This window comes from Heliangelus exortis, chromosome 8 (genome assembly GCF_036169615.1).
Source record: "Heliangelus exortis chromosome 8, bHelExo1.hap1, whole genome shotgun sequence".
NCBI classification, from domain to species: Eukaryota; Metazoa; Chordata; class Aves; order Apodiformes; family Trochilidae; genus Heliangelus; species Heliangelus exortis.
In genome coordinates, this window is record NC_092429.1 from 9,942,619 (window position 1) to 9,969,548 (window position 26,930).

Sequence of the window (26,930 nt, forward strand, 5' to 3'; positions counted from 1 at the left end):
ATATCACGCTTCTAATGTTGTTTAAACCTGGGGAATTTATTTTTCAGGGAATAAAACTGCTTTCTCTTTCCTCTCCTCAAAGGCAAAAGAATGCATTTTGGCAGTTGAAATCTCCATCTTTATTCATCTCTCACCCACTAGTTCATTTCACTAGGTCCTGGTGAAACTGAGCCTACAGGCTTATGACAGTCCTTCCTTGTCCAAACCTACCAAGGGCAAATGCTCATGGTTCCACAGTGACTTGGGGAACAGCTGAATGAATTCTTGCCCCTAGCAGTTTGTTACTCCCTACAGCTGGGATTTACTCCTTCCCTTCTCTCCACACTCCTGCATCACTGGGGCAAGTTGATGATCTGAGTGCTCCATATTCAGCTCCAGGCCAGGGTCAGGCACTGGAAGCCTCTCCTCTGGCTGCAAGTCAGAGCTCAGCCTGGGGACAGACACCTTCATCCCTGTATCCACAGTGGATATCCAGCACTGATGGTGTCTGGGTCTATTCCTGCTAGACTCACAAGAGGTCATGGACCATACCCAATTACCAACCAAATTTATCCTGTCTGAACAGGGACTGTGACCTCAATGTGAACAAGAAGCAGCCTTTTTGGGCTGAATTTTTTGCTGATAATAGTTGGCCCTGGGTTTTTTCTCTGCAGAGACCTTTGTTTCTTCCTCAGGTTCTTTGCTTCAATGAAGCTAGAGTTGCTGAGATTGGTCTTGTTTTGGCAGATGTAGCAAGACATCTACTGAATGGTATCACATCTTCAATCAGGAAGGAGGTCAGTTAAAAATCTGATCTCCTTGTATTCAGGTGAGAGCTTTTTTTTCCTAAATGTTTCCTTTTCCAGAATCAAGTGAACTTAAGATCTGATAGGTGCTGCTCTTTGTGGCATGTGGAAGTCAGGCAAGCACTGGCTGTGTTGCAGGAGCTGCTCTGCCAGCACAGGGCAGGGATAGTTGAAGGTGAACACCTGCACCACATGATGAACTGCACAGTATTGCTTTTCCTAAAACGATCATTACATGAGCTGAGCCAGCAGGCTAGACAGAAGCAGAGGCTGTAGCTGGCTGGGGGCACAGCTCCACCCTACAGCTGGCGAGCCTCACACCCCTGGGGCCCTGGGGTGGCAGCCAGCACAGTAGCCAGTCCCTTTTTTGGCATTCTCCTGAGTGCTAGGTTGGAATCTTGCCTTGCTGCTGCATTCAGGGCAGGAAGAAGAGAGTCCTTATTCCCTTTCCCCTGTGAACTTAATATGTATTGGAGGGCAGGATCCAGGCCTGTGCTTTGTGAGCCCAGCGTGCTGCACAGGCATGTACTGATATTTCTTTACTGTGTGCTGACAGTTTGCTTGCTAACAATCGCAGCAAAGCTGCTTGCAGAAGAAATGTGATCAAAGTGAAGTTGCATGGTATTTTGTGTCCATTTTTTTCCCAAAGTATTTCTAAAGTTCTATCTGTCCTGGTGAAATATGATACCTGATTTGGATGAGGGGGAAGATATAAAGCAATCCCATCCCCTGTAAAGCTTTAACATGGAAAGTATAAATTTGCTGTGGAAATTTAAGTGTTGAAGATGTGCATCTCTATATATTTCATGTGTATATGCTTAAAAGCATTTGTAATATTCATTTGTTATATATGTATGTGTGAATAGCATTACTGTGTGCACTGTCAGTTATACAGGTACAGATAACAGCAATTTTTATATGTGTAAGCATTTCGCCCTGGTCACAGCATATTGTAGACATGTGCAGGCTGCCATTTGCACCTCTCAGAAAACATGAAGCCAGATCAAGGCTGCCTAAAACAAAGCAGTATGTGGTCCTACTTATTAAGTTACCTCCCAAAATAACTTCTGTCAAATTTCATCAGTGCAGAGCTTGTCGCGAAAATGCTAACCAAACCTTACTTGCAGGTTGGGCACATGAAAAGCTACATTTAAAAATACTAAATTTGCTAAGTTAAGCACTTGGCAGTTAGGAATTGCCACAGCTGAGGCTCCCTGTGCAACATTCTGCTTATATGTGTGCCACATATTATGGCAGCCGTCGTTTAAATGACTCAGTACATTTATTTTTCCTCTGTGACCATTGCTCCATTTGTTTCCTGTGATGCCTACTGAAGGAGATACTGTTCATTATTGTATGTAACCTCTGTAGTTCAGGTGAAGGCCACCAGCCTTACTTGCTGCTTAGTGTTTAAAATCTGTTCTGCAGATAAGGTGAATACTTCCCTTTTGGATTGTTGGTGCTCGTCACTGATGCTATAATGCTTTGCACACACTTCATTAACCTATCTGACCCATTGTGGTCTTTCCCCATTCTGAAAGTGGGAAACTAAGGCACACAAGAGCTGGAGCTTGAAGTGTCTTTGTCTTAAGCATGCTACTTTTCAGTCAGAAATGTTATACAGAGACTTCTTAACATTCAAATAGTTTTTTCCATTGATGATGGCTGTAACAGACTGACACTGATCAAATTAAAAAGGACACAATCAGTGTCAACCTGCAGAAATTAGATTTGCATTCTTCATTCAGCATCTGTAGACACCTCTGACAGAAGGAAGTTTAAAAATAAAAGTTCTTCATCCATCATTCATTTGCTTAAATATTAGCAGTTCTTTTCTCCTTTTGCAGCCTTGTACATTTAACACACGTTCTAACAAATGAGGCAGGCATTCTTCTGCCTCATTAGACAGCCTTGATTCATCCCCAGGGCATAGTCCATCTTTAAATTTGGTGAAGAAGAGATCAAGATTGGGGAGACAGGAAAAGTAGGTGAGTGTGATTTTAAGGATTGTGTCATAATGTGTACACACGACATCTTAATTTAAGGCTGTATAAGCAGCTTCTCTTAATTTGAGTGCCCAGACTGTTACTCTGATTTACTTTTAAGTGTGTCTGCATATACTTATATATGTGACACTTTTAGAAGTAATCAGGCTACTATGACTCTTGCTAATGGAGTGGCTGTTACCAGCATAGATTTATCACCTTTCAGATCAGTCACCAGAAGGAGATGGGATACTCCAAACTTCAAAAAATATCCAGCTCAGACTTTGTAACCTTGGCCTGGAGTGTACTCTGTAGAGCAGTGTATGAGCATTTCAGTTACCTTGCAGAGAGAGAGAGAATGGAGCATGCTTAGCATATAGAAGGACTCAGAATTTAGCTGCAAAATACTATCTTCCAAGCATGTGCAAACACTGGTTTTTCAGACTTAGCTTGATGTACTATGGGCACTTTCTGTGTTTACAAAAGTAATGCTCTGGTGAAAAGACAACCTTGTGCCAAATTGCAAGCATGGAAGTGCAAAAGCTTTTCAGCGGAGCAGTTGAAATATTTTTAACATCGACTAAACAAAGTATTTTTCCATAATTTTGTTCTTGGAAATAGCTGAGACAATTTTGATGAAAGTATGCAAAAAAAAAAAAAAAATCAGCTTGAGGCAAACACCTGGCATGGGTAATTCCAGCTTAATTTTGGCAAACTTTACCAACAGATGAAGACAGAAACTTACAATAGGAAGTGCTGGGCAGTTTATCTGGGCTCCCCAACTACACCACCACTGAAAGACAGTCATCTCAGTTCTTATAAAGGCAGATGCCATTGCACATTTGCTCAGATGTTATGGCTTCTCTGTTATGCATCAGAATACCAATAGCATTTTCTAACATTAGGAAATCTTTGTACTTTTTTTTCAAAAGATAATTTAAAATAAAGTTGATGGCACACATCTTCATTTCACACACTTTTGTGGTGTCCTTACCCCTTTTTTTCCCACCTCTTTCTCCAAAAAGCAAAAATTTTTGTTGTGCTTAGTGTTGTTTTGCAAATAACTATTCTGTCCTGAATCTAGTACTTCTGAATTGTTGAGTGTAGAAAAAAACCACTGTTTCCTTTGTACAGTCACCTGGGAAGCGGGCAGCTCTGTTTGTGGCCAGAAGGAATGATGTGTGGTACTGGAAAGGCAAGAATAATAAACAGCAGCACTGTGGTCGCTTTAAAAGGTCTGAGTAAGCATTCACAGAGCCTTGGCCTGGGAATGCTGAATGCTAACATCTTGCTTGCCGCCAGGGAAATCCACTTTCCTTGGGGAGCCCTCTCAGAGTGCACCCCACGAGAGGTTCAACTGGAGCTAAGGAAACAAATCAGCTCTTCTGCAGTTCTTCCAGTGCTGGAGAGCTGCCTGCCAGAATTTGCCAGTGGAGAAACTCTTCTCTGAACTGAGCAAATTTGCAGTAAGTTTTATAGCCAAAGTCAGTATGATTTGTTTGCAAAGTTAAACACTGGGGTTGGGGTTTTGGTTTTGTTTTTTTTTCCTTTTTTTTTTTTTTTTTTTTTTTTTTTAATTTTTTTTTAACTGCTGAAATAAATAAGAGCAAATCTTGTGAGGTCATAGCGCTCTGCCTTTCCAAATTGCTTCAGCTGCAATCCTGTAGAGCAAGCTTCATTTCTCAGCTCCCCTCTGTGTGCTCTGTGTGTCCAGAAAGCCTGTGCTGGGCCAGCATTAGGAAGGGAGAGAAAGAGTTGCTGTCACAGTGTTGTGTGCTGAGATCTGTGGCCGAGAAAAGAGCTGCAGTGTAGCCACCCTTCTCCTGGATCAGTGGCAGGGGCAATATGAGACCTTTAAAAACTGGAGGTGCGAGTGACTGGCTCCAAACTCCTGCTTGGATGGCTGTGTGCTATGCTGTACACAAAGGCCCCTGCAGGTTTATATTAAGGTGCTGCCCAGACTAAACCAGTGCATTTTTTCTTTTTCCCCTCTAAATGCCTTTTTATCATTCAGGCTGTCACCTGTGTTTCCTGGCAAGGGCTGTTGGCTGGGGGAGGTCTGGCAGAGCTGAACACCCAGCTTTGGTGGTCTTTGTGTGGCTGCCTGAAAGATGGCTTAAAACAGAACCTGCTCTGTGAATACCTGTGAGTTAACATGTGTCAGCCGTGTGGCTGGAAGGTTTCTCCTTTGCTGTGAAGAGAGATTTTATAATGAATACTTTCCTTGTGATTAAAATGAGTAAATAAACAAATAGCTCCTGCAGGAAGTATACTGTGTGAAGACAGGGCAGATAGATTGTAGCTTTCCAAACAAGAAAAAGAAAAAAGAAAAAAAAAAAGAAGAAAAACAAAAACAGAAAAACAACCAAACACAAGCTCCTTGTGCATTTAATGTATTAGAATGTGAAATGGCAATTTATCTTTCCCATTTCCTTTCCTTGTCAAACATAGCCAGCTGTTGGAGCTTTCTCTGCTCCCTACTAGAAATGTCAAGACTTAAAATTTGTTGATCTCCTCCTCCAGAGTATCATTACTGTTATCATCTTTCCATGGCACCTATCAAGCGCACCCCTGAAACCTCAGGGAAAAAACCCTAATGATCCAAGCTAGATTTAAGCAGATAACGATTTTCAGCAAATCACTTCAGTAATAAATATAATTCATTTTCCTGGGAGCAGACTGCCTGGGGGCAGACGTATTTTTCATTGTGCTGAAGTGGAGTTGATTAACCTCATGAATAACTGCAGGTCACTCTGTGAGACTACAGTATGCCACAGTGGCTGTGTGCCTGAGATACTCAAATCATGCTTGGTCACAGCACAGTATTCTGTGCATGCAAGCTGCTCCTAATGCAAATTTTTCACAAGTAAATGTTAAAACAGGTTAAATTTGTCGTTTAACTGTGATTTAGAGCATCAGGTAATGATCCCATGGATTCTCTATGAAAAAGGAAATGTAGGGAGGATGTGAAACATGTCATTCAAATGTCAATGCAAATGCTATAGAATCATAGAAGAAATTAGGTTGGAGTAGAACCTCTAGCAGCCTCTGGTCCAACCTTCTGCTCAAGTAAGCCTCACTTTTGTGGTTCTTGGGGGTTTTTTTGTAGTTGAGGTTTGAAAATCTCCACGGATGGAGACTGGGCCTAGTCCCAGGATGGTACCACTCACTGAAAAGTTGTTTTCTTTATGTCCCAACTGGAATTTTCCTTGTTGCAGCTTGCATCCATTGCCTCTTGCCCTTTTACTGTGCATCTCTTGGAAAAGTCTGGCTGACTTGTGTATCACTTAATTTTTGGTAGTAGAAAACTAGAATCAGATCCCCATGCAGCTTTTTCTTCTCTAGGCTGAACAAACCCAGCTCCCCCAGCTTCTCCTCCTGCATCATGTGCTCTGGGCCCTCTTGATGGCCTCAGCTGGGTTTGCTGTGATCTGATAATAAACATTAAAAATTGTTAACTCTTTTTTCCACTGTTTCATGCAGTTGCAGTTTCCTTGGTTAGCCTGGTTAGCCTTTCATCAAATTGGCTTTTGTCTTCATACATGTGGATTTTGAACCAAGGAGGAATGATGATTCTCCTATGCATTTATGTGCGCTTTTTTTTGCTTTTTTTTTTCCCCCTTAGATCATTGCTACTTCGACAATATCACCCTAAGCACTCTTCCATCAATGCACTACATTTTCTTTTACACAACACTACTTAATGTAAGATCATACTTGTGGTGAAATTATTGTCTTACCTTGGTGGGCATCTCCCTGTAAGGATGCAATCCTTATATGTAATATAATGATGTATTTCCCCTGTATTTTCTATTCAGATGATCTGATTGTACAACTGTCAAGAATTTTCAAATTAATGCTTTCCTTTCTTCCCCTCTCTGGTTTGTTTCTAAATCTCTTCTGCACCACTTCAGTCTCTGACTGATCCTTCTGAAATGATGAATCCACATTTACTCATGAGTTGAATTTTTGAAAAAAAAATTCTGGGAGGTTTTGTGGGGTTTTTTGTTTTGGTTTGGTTTTTGTTTTGGTTTTTTTCTGCTACTATTACACTTCTCATAGTTTTTGTATGCTGTCATTGTTCAGTGTTAAATTTAATTGTGCTGTAGCTAGTTAAATGAAACTTGAACAATAATTAAAATTTTTATAGCACTGTTGCTGGCTTTCTTATTGCATTGAATTATCATGATGGAAGACAATTTCTGCATATAGAAGTGAGATTCAATGCTACTAATTATGATAGGGCATGCATGTCTGCATGGACTAGCTAAGAGGTATCTTAATTAAGTCAGTGAATCATAAATCAATAATAATATTCTGAGTTTCATTTTGAATGTGATAAGTAGTGTATTAGCTAAGGGCTGATACTAGAACACAATGTTGAATCAAAGGTGAACACCTGCAACTTTCTTCACTCAAAGTGAAAACCAAGAAATTTTAAAAAGGAGTATTAAATTTTAAACAACCATGGTATAGTCTATGCAAAATCATCGGTACTGTCTAGTTAAGCTACCAGTTTTGCTGAATTCAGAGACCTCAATGGGGAGGAGGAGGAGTGAAATTCTCCTAAATCAAAGATGCATGGATGAACTGTAGCATGCTTAGAATTTGACGCAAACTTATCTGGATTCATACCACATTGAAAGAACAACATGAATAAATGTAGGTTTGTGAAGAAGAGAAGATGGGATTCATTTGCCAAAGAGCTTAATCTAAAAACTTTAGTTCTTGGGAGAGGATGAAGTGGCCAAAAAAAAGAAGCTTTGTCTTACCACAGGACAGAAGATCATGTTGCAAATGCCACATTAAAGAGAACAGAAGAGTTGTCCTACAGGGAGGGATGGAGCAAGGATTAGTAATCAATAGTGAGGACAGGAATTCATTAAGGTAGAAGAGGAGAGAGTTGGGGAGAAGGGTGTAGAAATGGGACTTGTACAGGTGGAAGCAGGACTGAATTACACACCAGAGCTTCCAGTTTGTTCTGTACTGCTTTAAGAACAGGCGTGTTATTAAGTCAAATGTAGAATGGGTCAGTTCGATTGCAGAGCACCACAGTATCTGCACGGAGAAACAGAGCAGGGTGATGTGGACATGTGTGGTGCCTTTAATGCAGCCACAGTTGAGTGGGGTGAAAGAGCTTGTCCACATGAAGCTACAGCATGTCTACATTTTTTGACACTTACATGTCTTATAAAGGCAAGTCTGAAATGTTTAAATCTATCTAAATATATACTTATGTGCCTTAAGTTTACACAGTTCTTCAGTTTTGTGTATCTGTGTCAAGTTTATCAAACGCATCATATGCACATGTTTGTTTAGGCATAGTATCAGAATAGCACTGTTCAGTGCTCTTTTCAGAAAAGGAGCCTAATTTCAAAGGTATTTAGAAAAAAAGTTGGTAACTTGGACACAGATGGCTGCAAAGGCGGAGGTGGGAGAGAATGGGGAAAGATGAGTTCTGGCAAGGAATCACATTTGGTGCAGGTGCGCTTGTTTCAGAAGAATGGGATGCTGTCTGGGAATGAATGAGATCCATTCCTCAGCAGCAAGTACAACCTGCCAAACACCCTGGGTGGCCTCCGACGGCCTCGGAGACTTTTGGTCAGAGAGAAGTTCTAAAAATGTCTAAGTTTGCTGGCATTCCTGTGCAAAAGCTGTATTAGTCTGGAGCTGTGGGGTGTTCCTGGCTGTTTGGCGAATGGACAGAGTTAAGGTTACTTACCCAGTATTATTGTGCAGACTCTTTCAAAGTATGTAATTGAGTTTTAATTTCTGTGTTCGGTTTTTCAGAAAGCTGCCATGTTTCCCAAAGGGTTTTTTGGCAGAAGTGGAAGTTAGATCCCTGCTCCTTTAAGTGCATCCAGACTTAGTGGAACTTGAGAACAGCTTCTTAGGTAGTTTGCATCCATACCATCTCTTCCATATTTTGATCTGAATCATCTCTGCATTATGATGCCTATGCCTGTCACTTGCACGTCATCTTCTGCTTTCCCTCCATCACCCAGAATGCAGCGATTTTTGTGGTGATTCTGCAGTTCTGGGAAGTCATTCACAAATTTTAGCCTGCAAAGTAAAGCTGTGGAGTTTTACCAGCTTGCTGCACAGTGGCTTTTGAAATATTGTCACACATGCTTTTATGAATGCTGGGAGTAGGCTGCTGTCAGACTTGAAGGTTTTGGTTAGAAAATAGTGTGGAAAGACAAATGAAGCACAAATGCAGTCATGTGAAATTACCTTTTAGTAGAACATTTCTCAAAGTTTCCTTGCCTTGTCTATAGGCTTCTAGCTCCAAAAATAATAAGAGACAGTGACAAATAAGTAATTATTGTGAAATTGCAGGGGAATGAGGAATTTGTTTACTGTATTTGTGATAGAAATTTTGAGATTAGAACACAACAAGTAGTATGCAGCTAGAAGTAACATCTCTTTGATGCTAAGGTTGGTGTTGCAGGTTGTTGAATTAAGCACAAGTAATTGACTAATAGTTTATTGGCTTGCCCAGTTATTCTGGAGTTTTTCTTTATTATAATTAGTCTTGGGAACACCAAACAAAGGGAAAAAGATTATTGGGCAGAATTAAAAAAGGGCAGAATTAGCTTTCTGCAGGGATGTGGGCACAGCCCATAAGCTTATCATTCGATATTTTTTCCTTTTGTATATAGTCCTTGTCTGCTTTCTCCACATTCTTAGCATGTCTCAGAAATTCCAGCATTTTCAGCAGTGAATCAGTAAGAAGGGGAAAAGGCCTGTAATTGCTTTTTCCATTGTGCTTGGTAAAACCGCATTGTGGGAAATGGACCCAAACACTGTCTTTTAAGTGGTGTTGAGTCTGAGGCAGGTGGTATTAACTCAGGACTGCATTAACTCTTTTCAAATCTCTTTCCTGTTTCCTTGAGGAAACATGCCTGGTGTATATATGTGGCAAGGGCTGTTTGCCTGCCTCTTGCATTGACATTTTAATTTGGTCCATGATATAAATATCATTTCCCTAATCCCCCTTGCCCTGACCCTGTTTTGTCTTTTCTTCAAAGTGAGTTGACTTTTTTTTCTTCAAGGAGGGGGGAGGAGATGGGAATGGTGGCTGGCTGCTCTAGTTTGGAGCATTAAATGCTGGGGAAAAAAATCTCAGAGTAACTGTTGTTTCTTTCTTTGTATTCACATGGAAATTTTTAATCTCCATCAAAGGATCAGGAGAAAATAACGTTGAGATTCAACAAGAGAGCTCCCAGCTTACATGGAATTTTTAAATGTTATTTGGGTTTATCCTTTAAGCAATGAGAACCATGAACTATGTACCTACAGGGTTCAGAATTAACTTTTCTCTTTCTTACAACGCACCCTTTTTTTTTTCCCTCCCACCCTTTTTCTTACATCTTTATTGTTCTGCATAAACATGTAACTTCTTTTGGCAAAAACTGTTAAGTGCCTTAGGATTTGTTTAGTTGTATTTGTATATACATTTCTAACATTAATTATGAGCACCAGTCTGAAATACAGCTTCATGTTCTCCTTTTGATGTGATCTAAAGAATCACTGTTGAAGGCCATGGAGCTAAGATCAGAACACAACCCACTTGAGTTCTGCTTGCATAGTTGTACAAGAGCTAACATTAGCCCATTATAAACAAAAGGGAAAAAGTAGACAGAAATGGGATCATAATCTGCTTGTCTGTAGTGTAGAATCACAAATATCTGCACCTGTAGATGTAGATGATTTTGCTAATAATGATAGCAAAGGAGACCCCCTGCAACCAGCCCATGGAGAGTAACAGCAGATTTCACAGGTGGGTGCTGACAGCAGTGGTAGATTTCATGCTTCATCACAGATTAATAAAACAGGGAGAATATTAAAATGCTAATACTCATTAATACCTTTTTATGGTGTTTAACATTAAACATGGAAAATTAAAGTGAATGACAGCTGGTAAATGGATCTGACAGTTGTGTTCAGGGTGTCTAAAGCAGGAAATTAAAGCTGTGGTTGCTCCCATTCCTGCTGTGGGTCAAGCCAAACAGCACTTCTTGGTACCTGTACTTTTGCAGGGTCACCTAAACTTAGACTTATGTAGGCTCTTCTATTATTATAAAATATTTGATATTTTTTCTTTACCAGCATTAGTCAGAACCATTATTTTCAGTGTCATATGAAAGGCAGAGTCTTCGGATGTATATATTTTTAAGAACAAAAATCACAGGGTGTTGAAGCATAATTGTGAAATACATTATTTTTTTAACTTTAGGTCATCAACATTTGGATTTTTTCCCCATAACTCTTCTTGTATTTCAATAGGATCCATTGTTCTTAATTTCTTACTGAAGTTTCAATAAGCTTCCCTTCATCCCAGAGACAGCTCCATTTCAGCAACATGTGAAAGTTGACGCTCTGGGCTGTAATATATGTAATGTAAATAACACAATATAGGGAGAGAGAGATACAAAATAAATTCTGCTGTATCACAGATTGTTCTAATTTCATTTGTGGCTAAAGCTCACTGAGATCGTCTGTTTATATGTGTTTAAATATGAAACTTCAAGCACTAGGTTATTTTCACCTGATGTTCTTCACAAGTAAAAATTTCTAGTTTAGCACAAACCTTATCTGTGCCCTTGCTGTCATGCAAAAATCCCAGGAACATTGGGAAGAAATAGTAGTGCAGAGGGTCCAGAGATAAAGGGATTATAAAGGCATGGTACTGATTTCTCTCTAGTGGTGACAGTACTTGGTAAAGTTGCATTTATTTGATGAAGTATCCATTTTTGTACCTTAATGTCTTGGATTTAAATACAATTAACCTCAAATACCCTAGTTTTATAGTACCTTGGTCCGAGTCTATAGTCTGAAGAGCGGACTGCAAATGACTGATGTGTGTTCTGAGCTTTAGGTGCAGTAATAAAGACTTTCCCAAGGTGTTCCTTTGTTTTAAAAAAAAATTTCTCTTGAATTCCCAGCTGTTTCTTGCACATCCAACATGAATTTCAACTGCCCTGTTGTCTTCGTTTCCCCTGCCTATGCATGGGCTCTTGCTAATACCCTTCTTTGTTGTGACCTGCCATGTGAATGGAGGATTCCATCCCAGATATAGTTAAAATTTATTTGTATGTTTAAAAATGTGATCAGAATCGACCCCTTTTCAAAACTGCTGCCATCTCGCCTTGTTCTCACAGGACTGAAGCCATGTAAGGTGTGCCAGGTATTAGCTCCCCCTTCATTTACAAGCAGTAATTTAACACCACTCTCAATCTTTGGCTGCTCAATCGAAAACCTGCTTTTTGCCAAGGTAAAAACAGGCAGATAGCACTTCAAAAATAACATTTTGGGGAATGAAGGATCATGAAAAAGGCTTGTCACTTGAGATGGAATTTATGGAAGTATGTTTATTTTGGCACGTGTTTCTCTCAAACAGGTTCTTTTTTATCCTCTCTACCATCTGGGTTTTCCTGTGAGGTGTCAGAGCCTGGTTATTCTGATTTGGCCTAGAATTGGATTTCTGCCAAAATTTTTTGTGCCTTCCTCTCCTTCAGCCCACCTTCCCATAGTATATCTTCTCTTTATGTACATTTCAGTGGGTATTTCATTGAGAGTTCTCAGTGGTAAGAAAAAAACAAGCGTAGAAAGCAGGGTGATGCCAAGGTTTAAAACCTGAAGAGAATAAAGAAGACTCCTTCCTTCATCATATACAGTCTTAGACTTATTTCTAGTTGACAGAGCACACACAGTTCAGGATGTGATTGGAAGAATTTTTAACACACTAGACCAGAAGCCTTTTTGGTTTGTTTTCTCCTTGATCTAGGTTACAGGCTAGTTGATTCTTCCAAACTCCTGCTCTTTTTTTCTCTTGTGATGAAGGGTCGTCAGTTCTATCCCTCCTCTGATTTAAATTCCTTTCCTAGTCCCAACCAGATGTTTGGTTTCGCCCACTGTTGACAGTCAGATAATATTCTCACGCTATCACTTCGTATATGCTCATTTGCAAGATCTGTCACAAAAGGTTCCCAGACTTCTGTCACTGGGTGCCTTGCTGCATAGTTTTTAATAATTTCCAAAGGCAAATTCCTTTAATGTCACATATAAATCCTGCTTAAACAGCAAGCAAAAGTAAACTTTCCTGTTTTTCCTTTTCCAGTAAGAAGGGTGTGTTTCTGAGCCACATCTTATGGATGACCCAGAGATTTACTTCACCTTTGCCAAAGGAATGTGGCTAGTACTTCATAGAATTGCAGGAAAGCTTCAGGAGGTTGGCCAAGAAAGAGTAAAGCATCAAAACCAGGAAAAACTTTGTCCTTCCCCCTTTCCACTGCTTTCATTTCCTACCGTGTTGTGTTGTCCTCTGCATCTGACTATTTAAGACTGCCAAATACTTGGATATTTTATAGGTAATATATCTTATAAATGCCATGGCCAGCCTCTGAGGGAAACACAGGGTTGTCGGTTTTGGATGGAGTATAAAACCCAAGCAGGAAATCATTGCTGAATGGCACAGCTGCAGGCAAACATTGTAAGGTAGTAAACTGCCCATCTGCACAGTCACACGTGTGTCAGAGCGCAGGGCCAGGGCGGCTGTGGCAGAGCGCGCCTGTAAGTGGTTAGCAGGGAGAAATTTGGTGATTAAAGAATGAAGTGTTTTGCTTCATTAGTTCCTGAAATACAGCTATCCGAAGGTGATTATAATCTTATTTTCAAGAAGGAGGACAGACTGAGGACTAGAGCTTTTCCTGTAATAAAAAAATGAAAGCAGCATTTCAGATCTGGGATGGGTTAGATCATCCTGCTGCGGGACGGAGCATGTGAGGCAGCCTACAGTTGAAGACTAAAGGAAGACTCAAGAAAAAGGAAAATATGGTATTTTTTCAATGGATTGAATGGATTGAACAATCACATCTGAATCTTCCTATCAAAATTAGAGACAGGAAAGATTATTTTGGTCCTTATGTCTGCTTCACTATCATTGACCTGAACAGGAGCCTGGGCATGTTATGAGCTGCATGTCTCTTAAAGCTTGAACAGCTTAAGAGCCCCCTTTGCTAAAGATTTTGCCAACCAAAATTACTTTCAGGATACTCATTCTAGTATTCTCATGTTTTAATTTAACCTATAGTTAGTTCCTAGTTTTGCTGCCTTGCATTCTAAATAACTCCTTTTTTTCACAGATTATCATTTGTTGCATTCCTCTAGCCAAGCTCTCTGTGTTAGTTCTCGCAATCCTTCCTCTGAAGTTTAGCACTTCCTCTGATACATGCCAAGTTTGAGTTCATTTTCCGCATGATTTTCCCAAGCACTACTTTAAATCATCCACAATTCAGTAACTAAATGCAGATTGTTAAAATAATGAAACAACAACAATAATACTCTCTCAAGACTGCATTTCATGCATTCCAACTGTAAAAACTATTGATTTGGGGTTTTTTTCCAAATACTTAATTGAAAATAAAATTATCTTTTAATAGTCAAAATTAAATTGCCAGGGTTATAATCCTATTCTGCAGTAGACTTCTTACATTGATATTTGGCAGTTGGGAAGGGTTTTTTTCTTGATTCATTGTAATGTATAAATGAATTCAAGAGGAAAGATAGTCTAGTTATCAGAGTTCTTGTTTAAGCCGTGATGGCATGGATTCAAGTCCCTGCTTTATCACAAACCCCTCATGTGATTTCTCTGCCTCCTACTATTGGAGTGTCAAAAAGAACATAATTGGGATCTGGGAAGATGGGTGCATTGCCAGCTGATGCCTTTGGAAGCTTTCTGCTCACTGATGTGCTTTAGATCAGGACACCTACAGAGCATGGGACCTAAATTTGTTAAAATATGCTGTTTTCCCATGGTTAAGGGACTGAGTCTTTAAAATGTCTTTGATGTTTCATGTGAGCAGGAGGACATCATTAATGTCTGCAAAAGAAATATTTTCATCTAAGGATCTGATATTTCATATATCCTAGAGTATTTCCATATTTTATCTCAACAGAAGGTAGCTGCATTGTGTTTTCTTCCAGAGGTACTTTATTCTCTCTCTTCCTTTTAGTTGACACAATTTTTAAAGCAGAATAAAGTAGATTTCAGTTGTTGACATTACAATGGCAGTACTTCCTGCATTTCATCTGCACACAAGCATGAATTGCAGGGTGATGCCATATTAGAGGTAACTCTGTTAAAATATAGGGGCATTAATTCTGAAGATGAAGCTTTTTCCTTGTTTTGAATCTTACTTTATATTTAATTATTATTTTAAAGAAAGAACATGACTAGTGGGCATTGTCTTAGTGCCAGATGTCTTGGAGTACCTGGCATTTTGATTCTTCCTCAAGAAAAATGTGCAAAGTGTCTGATAATGTTATGCAAAGAAAATGCAGGAATGCAAGTTTTAGCATTTGTGGACTTCACTATGTGTGTCTCCTTCCCCAGGACAATCACGTCTCTCCGGAGTGAACTGATTCCACATCTGGTTAGGAAACAGTTCTCTTCTCCTACCTCATTGCACCAAGGCCTAGACAACAAAGAAGAGGACCAAAAGAAAAAAGAACAAACATCCTTAGGTCAGTAAGAGTATCCAGGATTTGACAGAGATTTTAAAGGCCATATGCTACAGCTGAATTACTGTGTAGAGTACAGAATTAGCCTGAAACACTAGTGGGGGGATTTGTTGTGAGTTTTTTCCTCTTATATTTCATGATAGCAAAGATTATAGTAGGTGTCTTTTTCAAATGGTATGGTGTCACACATAAATATTTTTGTCCTCCCTTATTCTGGTTTAAATCAAAAGCCAATCAACTAGGTGCTCTGTATTTTTTCTTCTGGGGTACAGTATAGGCAAGTGCACTTTTGAAAATGCAGCTTTAGGAGGAAGTTCGTAAAATTTCTTAGGGAACAGACTAAACCTTAACCACCCTGCGCTGGGAACTGGACAGTATGTCTTGGAATTTAGTTTTAGCATTTCCATTGTCTCCCTGGGTGACCTTGGGCAAAACATTGCATCTGTCCTGATCCCTTGATTCCCACCTGCAGAATAAAAAGAAGCACTTACTCACTACACATGATAAAATCTGTTAATGACTGCTAAGTATGTATCCATTCAGATGATGTGCGGCAAAGATTTCCCTTCCCCAACAGTATTTTAATAGTATTCCTCTTCAGAAAGTATTTCATTAAATCCTGTCTAACTTCATGCATGTGTGTGTTCTCCAGACATTTATAGTTTCATAAAGGAAGATAATAGCTTGCTGAAACCTGCTTCAGATAACTTGTGTTGGAATGATCATAGAGGAGATATGAATGAGACTCTCCATGAAGGCAAAGTGCGCTGCTACGTCCATATAATGAAAGAGGGGCTGTGCTACCGAGTGAATACTCTGGGGTTGTACATTGAAGCCAACCGACAGGTGAGGCAAATACAGAACTGCCACGTGGGAATACAGCAGCAGTTTATGGGACATTTTAGCCTCCAGGAGTGGCTCCCTGTGGTGCAGCTGAGGAGTGTGTGAGAATTGAACCTGTGCCATGTTATCTAGGCACATCACCCTCCTGTTTGCTGGATAGGGACATGAGGCCAGGAAACAGTTCTGTCGCTAATTTACTCTATAGCTTTTGATTCAGGTAAGAAAAACCACGCCCCCACACGCTCTTCTGAGTTTTGGGGGTGGCAAGGCTTGCTGCCAAAGAGCCAAGAAATGTGGAAAATAATCTGGAAGTTGCTTTGGTAGCTCATCTAATCAACGTCCTCCATATCCTAAAGGCAAGATCAGTTCTGAGTGGACTCTGCTAGCAGATGTTTATCTGAGTGATGATGACAAAGGTTGTTAATGATTTGCAGGAAGACTTAAACTACCCATAATGTTTTCCATTATGAAAAAAAAATATTTTATTAACATGTTTCACTACAGTGGCACTCCAGCTAAACACAGAGGTGAAATGTTGATTTTTTGCAGTTTTCACTTTCACACTACTGAGAATTCATAAAATAAAAGATCATAAGGGAAGATTAGAGAACTCCTGTACTAGATAACTAGCTAGCTAAAATCAGCTAGCTTGCTGATGATTAAAAGCTTTTAAAATGTTTTGGATTTTGAGGTGTTCTTTACTACAATGGATGATGCAATTTACGAGTTCTCTCATTGTTCTGCTAGGAGTGAGCTTTGTGCTATCAGTAGTGAACAGTTTCCTCTAGTTTTGAAAGACTGATGGGAGTGCAGTGGGGAAGTACTCAAGATTTCTATAAGTGGGGCTGGAACAGTAATAAAATTGTATTGGAAATCCTGGAAGTGATCATTGCCTTTCAGATTGAGTTGATTTCTTTTTACTAAAATGAATGGATTAATTTATGCAAATTAAAACTGCAGCATGGCAGAGTGAGTTCACACACTGCAGCATTTTCTCCTTGGTGCTTGTAGTGGAGCACAGCAAAAAAGTGGTTCATTTTAGAGTTAGAGACATGAGGAAGAGAGGAGGGAGGCAGCACAGCTGTCAGAAAGGGAGTATTTTCCCCAAGAATATCAGGAAGAGATGTGCCCAAAGGGTTAAAGGAGAACACCGCTTGCTAGGGGAAGTGTGCGTGTACATTTGGCAGCAGCCGCTTCAGTAAAAAGTTATTGAGTTGAGCCAGTCAGACTCCATGTGGGTTTTTTGTGTTGGTTTTCTTCGTTGTTTTTTGTTGTTTTTTTTTTTCCTTCTTTTTTTTAAACCTAAACGTTCTACATTTTGGTCAGTTCAGGAAATGTGTTTGCTCCTGGGTGGTACATAGAATTGGTGTTTTGAAATCACACTGGGGCCTTCAACGTTGGAAAGGTTTTCTTTGAATTTTAAACTTTTCCAGAATGGTAAAATTTCTAAGGAAACTATGTGGATGTAAAACATAAAATGGAGCTTAATGAGGGGTTGTGAGAAAGGAGATACTTTTTTCAGTGCCACTGCATTTTGTTTCTTTTGCTAATCCTCATAAAAGATACACATTTAATTTTATCTGCTTTTTTAAGCCGGTTTTGTCGGTCTCTAAGGAAGACTTTAGGTGTCTTGTTTGCTCTTACCTTGGTAAGAGCAGATTCACAGATGAGATTCTGATTCTCTGGCTGCAAAGCCAGCACTTGTAACTTTGCTGTCCAAGGGTACAGACTGATGGACCAGTAGCAATCCAGTCCAGTAGCCATGGGAAGGAATGACATCCTAACCCATTGCCCTTCTGGTGAAGAAACACTTTACTCACATCATTTCACTTCCAGCTGGTTTTCTGGATGTTTGCTGCCTGTGTGTGGGCAGGTGGGTTCAGAAGGGAGTTATCTTCAATAGCAGGAAATAGTTTCTTTGTAAGATGAATTAAATCCAAACATATCTTAAACCTTCCCCTGACCCAGGCACTCCCTCTGACTCCTGCCCCCTATCTAACCTTCCTTTTCAGAGCAAAATGCCTTAGCTGGTAGTGTTCCTGGGTCACCCCTCAGGCTGCACCACCAGTGACTGATTCTAATAAGAGTTTTGTTCTGGCCAGTAAAATCCTTTATTTATTTCACCACAGCACCTTTCCACTGAGGAGGGCAAGAGCCTCTCCTGGTTTCTTTCCCTTCCCACAGCAACACTGGATAATAGGATTCTTTCCAACCTATGCTGTAGGTATGTTTTGGTGTGTGTTCCTCTCTTGGATGTATCTTTTGTAGCTGCCCAGCTTTGTGTCAGGTGAGGGCAACATCCTTACACCAAGCCAGCATCATCCAGGTAGATTGGCCTAATTTGTGGTGTGCTGCTAAAGCTGGAGGTTTTCTGTAATGCCTGCAACTTGAACTGAAGGATCTAGCCTACTTCTGTTTTTTAAAAAGCAAAGAAAACACAGGTCTAGTGGGAAGGACCATCTTCAAGATGTAAAGACCTACAGATGTGCAAATGTCTACTGGAGACAACAGGGAGCCTGAAATGATAGTTCAGAGGTGTGAGCTCATCTCACTCATCTGAATGAAGTATCAACTGTGAAAATTCTTATCATATGAAAAACAGCACTATTTACCTATCCTTGCATGCTGGAAGGGAAACGGGCTGGTCACATTATGAATATCCAAACAATTTCCTGCAAGTATCATCTCATTTGAGATCTTGAGATATTTTTTTCTGATCTGATCCCAACTTCTTCAGATCTGTGGGATCTGTTTCTTGAGGTTCACTCCCTAGCCATCAGCTCTTGTTATCCCATCTTTCTAAGGAAGTTGTTTTACACAATCATACTGTATGGCAGCTCCTTCATAGCAGCTTTGGAAATTGCTGGCAACTCTCAGCCAAATTTAACACAGCAATAGAGATCTCAAAGATAAACTTTCCTAAGAGTGCTGTAAAAATAGGTGCCTGAGTAGAGAAAAGAGAGACTTTGAGTGCTGTTTCCTTCCCCCAGGCTAACCCAGTTACACCAGATCTGTGCTGAGACTCCAGTTGACATCCCAGATGGACACTCATTGTACGAATCCTCGCTGGCTAAACAGCATCTGTGGGGCCCCACACCAGCCTGGTGCAGGCTGCCTCTCACTCAGGCACATGATTGATTGGCCATGACACAGCACTCATGGATCACTTTGCCACCTTCTGTATCTCCTGTGTTTCTTTGACCACCACTGCTGTCCTTCCAAGATGCATCATAGATTGCATCACTGCTGCATTTAGCTCTGTACAAACCCACATCTGTGTGTTGCTGCAAGACTCCCACCTCCTCTGTAATCCCCATCCATGCTGTCATTGCCTCTTCTGTAGTGTGTGACCTTGGCCCCAAGCCTGATGCCAGCAGTTTCAGAATGCCTCAGGCTGCCTCTTTCCCCTTGAAATGGAGGAATGATGGAGTGATATCCCAACCTCCTACAACACTGGCTCCTTTTTCTTTTCAGGAGCAGGTTCAGAATTGCTCTCCATGGATTTGATCTTGGCTACCTAACAGACCATGTCTCTCTCTATTTCCATCACTGCTTGGTCTGCTTATCTAACACATGCCTTCTCTCTGTCAAGGGCCTTTTCTTTTGCAGCCTTCTACCAGCTGGAATAGCCACTTGATCAACTTAGGTTTCTGTCTCCTTCAACATCTTAAACACTTTTTTGTTGCCTGTATCCTCAGCCTGCTGCCTTATTGAGGGGGCTGAACATAGCCATCTTTTTACACCAGTTTTATATTTGATACTACTTGCTCCCCTGTCTTGCATTACTGAATGGGGTAAAACATGTTGAGCTGCACTTGAAATGGCAGATGCTGGACATTGTAGTAACATACAAGATGCCACTGTGTTCTGCTGGAGCCAGCCTGGTTGCTGATGATGATCCATTGCTTCTTTACAGGTGGGAAGCTGAGTTGAGAGGAGACACACAGTGCACTGCAATGGAAGGGTACCTGTCTCCTTTACACAAGGGGGAGATGATAAATCAGACATATTTTAGCCTATGTTTTCCAATAAGTAAAATGTTTATGATAGGTGCATAGCTTCAATGGAAACTAAAGGCATCTTTCAGATGTTTATGTAAAGTGCACGTATAGCACTGTTATGTTAACTTGTGATATTGTTTTTTCCATCCAGGTTGCCAAGCTTTTGCTTAACCTGGGTCTGGAAGAGCCACTGGTTCATGGGTCTGCACAGATCACTGACAGAGGCATGGTAAGTGTTCCCTTTTCCCATCTCAGCTCTTTCAATACAGTCTGCATGCCATTTGCTTCCAAAAACTGCTTCCTAAAATTCAGTTCTGCTGATGGTAGGGAAGTTGAGTTCTGAAATATGGAATTACAATATAGGTGATACAGACAAGAGTCTCCTCATGGGCTCACCCACACATTTCTGCCTCTTAGTCTCTGTCTTTTGGTAAAAATGCTACCTTACCCAGACACTACAGTCTCTTGTTCCCTAATGGCAGTTCATGATAAGTGAGCAGTTTGCCTCCCAAAGGACACCAGACTCAGAAGGGGCTCAGTATTTTAGTTTTGCTTCTTGCTAAAGCACTTTGGTTGAATACCGGCTTCAAGCCTCCTTTCACAGGCCTCACCAGGCAAACCCTAGTGAAACCATGACTACCAGCAGAACTATTCTTACTGTGCTTACCTTACTGCATAAGATCTACAGAGAGAGACCAGCTCATGTAGTTTTACCAAACTAGTGGACCTAGTCCTAGGAACCTAGGGCTAGGACTTAGGAAGGCTGTGCAACTCTGCCCCAGATTTTTAGCTCTTTGCTCTGTCAAGTGTCCCTAAGGGTAGAACAGGGTACGCTTTGTTGATGAATCCATGAAATGTGCTGTTTGGAACACATGTACAGAGATTACATATCAGAGAGTTCCAGGTACTTTTGTCAACTTCTGTTCTTCCCTAGGTTGGATCAGACAGCATCATTGGGTCAGCCACGCAAGTAGGGGAGAAGACATCCATTAAACACTCCATCATTGGCAACATGTGTACCATAAAAGACAGAGTTAAGATAACAAACTGCATCATCATGAATTCTGTTACAATTGAGGAAGGGTATGTCACCTCTTTGTGTCTTGATCCCCTACATTTGCAGTTTCTTTTTCTGGATAGATTCTGAATCAGTAATTTGTATCCTGTAAGCAATCCTCAGCTGGAACAGTTGATACAAGGGGGTGTGTTTCTAAAGACTGAGTCAGAAATAAGTCTAGATACAGACTAGAAATGCATTAGTGAAATGAACTAAAAAGAGGGATGCAGTCTTGGAGCATAAATTCCTTCTTTTCAAAGGAGATCATATCTTCAGAATGGGTAAGTAAGTTAAGTGGATATACGAGTCCGTATAAGCTTGTATGTCGTCCTTCCAAGCTTTATTGTAGTGGCTGGGTCTGTGATTATACCTAAAATATTTGAGGTATGAAGTGCATTTTAAAGTGGTACACTTACCAGCTAGAAATGTTATCACCTAAAATGTAATTTTCTTTAGCCCTTTTTTGTCATCTTGCAGCTTTACTTCACCATTGCATATGCTGAGTAATAGAATAAATTAATAAATTTTTCAAAGAGAAAATCAGCCAGTCAGTAAAGGTTTCCCAGGCGTTGAAGACCCTAACTAAATAGGTAGCCTTGAGCTGTTCACTTCCAAATGTGGGAAAAGTGGCCTATCCATAACTGTTGATGTCTGCATGCCCCCATCTTTCCATACATGCTTGCTTCCTGTGGATGTCAGTGGAAAGGAAACTGCTGATTGAGTCTGTGCAGGCCTATATAAATTCCCTGCTCCTTCATGGCTTGAGGTTTGCCTAGGGCCTCAGGAAAAAGGCCAAACTCTTAAAAAATGCCAAGCTGGCTCTGAAAGTTGCATAGCTGAAAAACAAAAAACCCCAAAGGATGTGGGGTCTATGGAGGATACTACTGTTACGTAAGCAAATTACAGGTAAGTATGGTACCTTACTGCCAAGTGTTAGTCTTTAATAGAAATCCACAGTAATTTCAAGCACATCATAAATCAGAATTCCTTTGAGTATAGAAAATAGCTGGTTTCCATTTCAATTGCAAAGGGATCCAGTATGGCTGTGTCACAAGCACTGCTGTCATAGGAAGTACTGGAACCTCTGCCATTTGATCAAGGGACCATCTGTCATTTTGATTAATGAATTGATGCCACAGTTATAATGGTATGGCTTTCTGTGTGAGGTGAGCATCTCTACTGTTAAATCACAGAGGCAACTAAGTATATAAATAGTGATATTTTTATGAAGAGTCCCAGATCAGCTTGTATGTTTGTCTGTGCTGGTATATAGTAACATTCTCCTCTAAATCCCAAATCAAGCTCAGAGTCATTATCTTAAGCATTCCACAAAATACCATAAGCATCATAAAGATGGTGATACATTATTTTCTTAAGAGGGAAAAACTAATTTTGGGGTAACATTTTTTGAATTTCAGGACAACAGTGTCAGGCTCAGTCTCAGTGAAAACAGTGTTGCCTCCATTGACTGAAAAATCCTCATCGTACCAGGGGTTTACAACCTTCTTTAGCTGCTCTATGGTTACTGCACCTTGGTGCACTGGAGTCAAATTTATAATTATTCCTCTCCAGCCAGAATTACGATTATAGACTGTGGAGCTTTATTTCAAAGCATATTATACTTTATATTGTGTAGGTCTGCACAGACCTGAGCTTATAAAGTATTATTGCCTCATGGTAAGTCTTAAGATTAGAGAGGTATGAAGTCATGCATACACAGGCAGTGAGATACAAATGTTCTAGCTGCTGAGTTTTGTTGAAAGAAGTCTTGCTTTTAACTTAGTGAAGAATTGCTATGTATTTTGATGCCCTTTCATGATTTTTATTACATATGATAGATTTTTGTCAAAATGCTATTGATTCTAATGCACATTGATGGATCTGTTTGCAGCAGGTGGATAAATTATGTGTGGTTTTGCTTTAAGCTGCCCACAGTGGGCAACTTCTCTTTACAAACATCTCCTCCCAGGTGTCTCTAAAATAACTCAGGCTTTATCTAATCACTGACTTCAGAAAACATCTTGGACTTTCATCAGAAAGTCAGTATATGTTGTCTGATACGGGTCAAAATAAACATAATAAAGTGCCTTAACAGATCTAATTCATTCTTTGTTGCATAGCAAATGTTGGAAAATAAGCCTATTTCAGCAGTATTGTAAAGTACTGTATATTAGGAATTTCTGGAACTGCACTGGGAAGTGGGTAAAAACTGACATGAGCAGCTCCACCAAACTAAAGGATTTCTATGTTAATTCCCTAGCCAGTGGTAATTAAAGGCTATTGCCAGCAGTTCCCTGTTACACCAACCTGAAGCAGTCGGCTGAGAAGACTGCAGTAAGGGACATCTTATAGAAAAGACAAAGCTGTTTTGATAACCCAGGGAAAAACCAAAGATCAGGTAAATAATTTCTGAAAGTTGGGAGATTGAGAGCAATGAAATGCAAAAATTACTCCATGTTCTAAGTTCATTTATCAAGAGCCATGATTATACATGGCATCACCTTGGTAATTCCTTACCACTTACATCAGCTCTAGCTTTTCTGGGTTGAATCTTACCATTCTCTTTCTTTGTTTTGGTTTTTTTTTCCCCATCTCAGTTACAGAAGTGATTAGCAGCTTCAGTTCACTGTGTCAATATAAGGGAAAAAAACCCAAAAAAACCTAAGAAACAGGAGAAAAAGTTTTATCTCTTGATGGTTTCCCTGTAATGTGAATTGAGGATTCTGTGCTATGGTTCCTGCAGCCTCGAGATCCACAAATTACATCTCCAAACCAGAGAAAGGTTTTGAATAGCCTCAGTACATTTGATACCAGCTTCTGAAATGGATAAACAGATTCTTTCTGAACAGATGGGAACACCACAAGGTGCTTAGAACAAAACTAGGTTCCTATTGTTAGGCTGTGGTTGGATCCTTACTGGAGAAACAGAGGTTATGACCTAGATGATGATGGCCTTCCCGACTGAATGCATCCAGGAACTGGGGTTCACTTGGACAGTGCCATCTCACACTGTTTGCAAATTATGATCTGTTCTCCAGCAGTGGCTGCTGTGTTTGATACTCTGGGCAACCAGTAGCTGGGTTCTTTGTTTTCTGTCGTGTATAGGCCTTCTGTTATATTATTTATGTCTCCTCTGAAGTGATTTGAGTAGGTATGAATCCCCCTTTAGAAGAGATTACAGGGGATTAAAGAAGTTGGTAGCACAGGCAAAATAATTGGTAGCCCCTTCTTAATGTGTTTCCCACTGTGCAGCTAATTCTTCCATCAATGAGACAATAAAATAGTGAAGATTACATATGTGCCGAATGATGGACATACTTGACCAAGCTGGGAGGGATGTAATTTATACAACAGTGCAAGTGCTGAGAGATGCTGACTGCCCAGGTGACAGCCTGCAGCAGGGAAACGGTTCTTGTTTCCCTCTGGATGGCTCCCCAGAGCTCAGTGACAAATGACTTCACTGAGTTACATAGTTGGAGAAAAACTACTAATCAAATTGAAAATATAGGTCACTATATATATAACTTTATATATATATATATGTATATATATGAATGTTCCTGCAGTCACTGTGCATGTCCTCAGTCGTCTACAACATCTTAGAGCTGCCCCTTCTGTTCTGTTTGCATTAGAGGTGATGCAATAAAACAAGGTTGCTGGATTCCTGTGTCTTTGTTGTAGGAGTCTCCTCGTTATAACTGGCTTGCAGAAGAGCAGTCTGTAACTCTGGCAGGGTGACTGAAGCTGATTATTTAGGTAGACTGTGCTGTTTGCAAATGAAAAGTCATGTCTCTGATACAGTAACTCCACCCTGATATCTTCACAGAATAGAAATTACTGCCATTGGGGCTTGCAGAGAATCACAACTTTGCTGCCCTGAGCATCATAACTGTTTCATTTACTACATTCAAGTGCACTTAGCTTCCCTGAAGTGAGACCTAGCTATGGATGGATGAATTCAGCTTCAGGTTCCTGTTTTGGCTTTTGTTTTGGCAGACTGTTTTTGGGTTTGGTTTGGTTTTTTTTCAAACATTGGCTTTTCTTTTGCTTTTACTGGCCTTGTAGTTTTACTGATTTTGTTACTTTCTGGCAGCAGGAATTGTCTAATTGTTCTGGTCATATGGGACCTTGTGCTCTGAGCTTTACAAATTAAATTAACAGGGAAAGCATATTGAATCCTTTGTTCCATCCTTGCAGATAAAAAGTCAAAATCTCTTGTTTGTTAGTAAAACTATCTTAGTGTATACATTTACAGAAAGGAACTTGGCCATTTTGTCCTGTGTGCAGTATATCCTTTTTCCTTGGTCATAGAAAATGAATGTTTCCCTGGGAAAGATTCAAGAGATGGAACTATAGTTGTGAAAAAGAAAAAAAATACCCCCAAAAAAACCCCAGTGTGATATTTGGACTAATTAGAGGCTAGCTGAGGCACCAAGCCTGAAAAGCTGAGATAAATATTGAGTCCACATTAAACCATGCTTGAAATGGTCTTTTTGACATGATGGTTGGTAGTCACTACCATAAGAGCTCTGTGGCAGATTCAGTCTCTGAAACTAAGTAGATTTTTTTGCTTTTCTTTTTTTCAGAATATATAAGTAAGCAGTATGCTTCAAATGAAGTTTTTATGGAAATCGTAAGTAGGCTGCTGTGATTATCAGGGGGAGTGCTAGCAAGATGCAAATGGCTCAAGATTCACATCAAGATTTCACTTCCACATCTAGGAAGTACCATATCTTCACAGAGTAGTCAAGGAAGCTCAAGTGGTCTCACACATAATTTTATCAGAAAAATTGCATATTGGGGATGATAATTTTTGGACAAAGGAGAAGATAAAATAAATGTCTGGTCATCTGCCTGGCACAGGCCAGAGCATTTTAGGCAACACCTGCTGCACTGAGCTCCATAACTGTTGACTTTGAAGGAGCTTCTTTGAAAATCATGAACAATTTGAGGTCTGTTGACCATGCTGGAAAGCTATTCCAATGTTTGGTTTAGTCTCCCTAACTGTTGCCATTTTTAATTAATACACACCTCAAACTGAGAATAGCAGTGGGAGAAAGTGAAGGTTCCTTCCAGAAAAGAGTTTGCTGCAGGCAGGTGCCAGGTAGCCTGATGCAATGAGCACTGTCAGGTAAGGAAGTGGAAGATTGAGACTGCAGATGAGGCTTGGGTTATAGTGTGTGTGTGCAGGAGCATAAATGTTGAACAATGATCTTGTATCCTTCTTGTGTTAGTAAAGCTTAGAGCATGTTGTTGGAACTACATAAAAACATACCACCCAATGAGAACTGGTGAAATTCTCTGTATGACACACTAAGGTAGCCTTTTGGAAAGGGAAGGGGTTAAAAACAAAAGCAGATATGTTTTGGGTCAGGCTGCACATGATGGCAGCAAACTGCAGAGTGTTTCAGCATCAAGGAACTTGGAATGCAAGGGAGATGACGCCAAGCACTGCTGGTTGCGAAAACTTGCAGGGGGGTGACATGAATTGAGGACAGAGGGAGAGTTAGACAAGTCCCACAGGGAGATGTGGTAAACCTTGGGGAGTTCTGAATCCCTGGGCAGAAAGAATATGAAGGATTAAAAATGTGTATGAAAAACTAAAATACCCAGATTTGTGAACACCAAAATATTATGTCAGCCAAAACTAGCATCTTCCTTGTTCCATCAAATGAAGAGAGTAAGTTATGTATGGGATTTTGTTAGAGGTGTTCTGGCTCCCTGCATGAATGTA

The 26,930-nt window shown here is 40.2% G+C and overlaps 1 protein-coding gene across 3 annotated transcripts in view; it reads left to right on the plus strand.

Moving 5' to 3' along the window:
- The window catches only part of EIF2B3 (eukaryotic translation initiation factor 2B subunit gamma), a 98,544-nt gene that overhangs the window by 52,320 nt on the left and 19,294 nt on the right, over window positions 1–26,930 (plus strand). For all 3 annotated transcript variants that reach the window (XM_071750298.1, XM_071750300.1, XM_071750299.1), the window contains 4 exons: window positions 15,168–15,298; window positions 15,948–16,141; window positions 20,291–20,368; window positions 21,074–21,222. In XM_071750298.1, coding sequence (XP_071606399.1) covers window positions 15,168–15,298; window positions 15,948–16,141; window positions 20,291–20,368; window positions 21,074–21,222 — 552 coding nt within the window. The remainder of the gene's footprint in view (window positions 1–15,167; window positions 15,299–15,947; window positions 16,142–20,290; window positions 20,369–21,073; window positions 21,223–26,930) is intronic.